The following is a 1,179-nucleotide window of genomic DNA, read 5'->3' as shown; positions in this document are numbered from 1 at the left end:
AGTCCCTGTGTGCGGCCTGGACGGCCCTTCCATAAGTCGAGGGGATGGTGGAATGGTGGTTCTGACATAAGGCTGATGCCTATCTCGGTTGAGGCGTGGTCCAGGCTGATCTCTTCGACTGTCATTACGACGGTCTTTCCTTGGCTCTATTTGGATTGATGTTAAATGTTGGGTTGGACCGTTAAGGTCGTCATCGTCTGCTCTCACCTCGGCACAGTAGGCATTGTGAATTTCTTCCCAAGTGGTGGGAGGGTGTTTCATGAGCCTGCTTAACAGCTCCCTAGTTGCTCTTGATCCATTTCTGTTCAACCCGTTTTGGAAGGCTGCTACCGCTATCCCTTCTGATATGTTTGGTAAGCTCATTCTCACCCTGTTAAACCGAGCGAGGAAGTCCCTGAGTCCCTCGCCTGGTGATTGCCTAACGGCGAATATGTCGTTCACCCTGGCCTCCGCTTTCTTAGCTCCGGCATGGGCGGTGAAGAACTTATCAGCCATTTCTTCAAATGTTGTTATGGACCGTGGTGGTAGTTGTGAGTACCAGGTTAGGGCTCCTCCAGTTAGGGTTTCGCCAGACTTTTATAGTAGCACTGACGGTACTTGCTCCTTTGATAGATCGTTGCCCTTTACTGCCGTGACATAGTGAATGATGCGGTCTTCTGGGTCTGTGGTGCCATTGTATATTTTTAAATATGGCGGCATTTTGAAGGTCTAAAGCAGAGAATGTTCTATTGTATTGAATATTCATGTGTTTTACAAAATGACAAGGGTCCCCTTTATATAGGAGGGGGGAATCCCAACATAGTGTATGTCTAATATTGACGAGGAAATATTATTGGTACAGCTGTATAATGGTTTAGTACAAATTTGTACTATTTGTCGCAGACTCTGTCAGTTCTAATCACGTGCCCTTGGGAATTTCTCTCCTTTCCATGTTGGTCGTCGATTTTCATGCTGCCTCGAGGTACGCTGTGATGAGTCTTCAATACACCCTCTTGAGGCGAGTGCTTCGGGGACAAGCCTTAGATTGTGCTTCGAGCCCATCGAGGCCGGGCTTGAAACGCCATAAAACTTTAAATCAGCCTTCCTTGATTTTGATCGTATACAGATAGTCCCCGCGTTTCTTGGAATGAAATACAAGGACGATTGATTCTCAACTCTTCAATGCCTCCATCATTACGT

The 1,179-nt window shown here is 46.9% G+C and overlaps 1 protein-coding gene across 1 annotated transcript in view; it reads left to right on the top strand.

Annotated features, from left to right (window-relative positions):
- LOC109236782 (ethylene-responsive transcription factor ERF107-like) overlaps nucleotides 260-1,179 on the top strand; it is a 2,413-nt gene continuing 1,493 nt past the window's right edge. Inside the window, exons 1-2 of the mRNA XM_019402999.1 lie at nucleotides 260-353; nucleotides 462-593. Of these exons, the coding sequence (XP_019258544.1) occupies nucleotides 260-353; nucleotides 462-593 (226 nt within the window). The remainder of the gene's footprint in view (nucleotides 354-461; nucleotides 594-1,179) is intronic.

This window comes from Nicotiana attenuata, chromosome 1, assembly GCF_001879085.1.
Source record: "Nicotiana attenuata strain UT chromosome 1, NIATTr2, whole genome shotgun sequence".
NCBI lineage: Eukaryota > Viridiplantae > Streptophyta > Magnoliopsida > Solanales > Solanaceae > Nicotiana > Nicotiana attenuata.
Note: the sequence above shows the minus strand (reverse complement) of the source record. Positions and strands in the feature narration are given on the sequence as shown.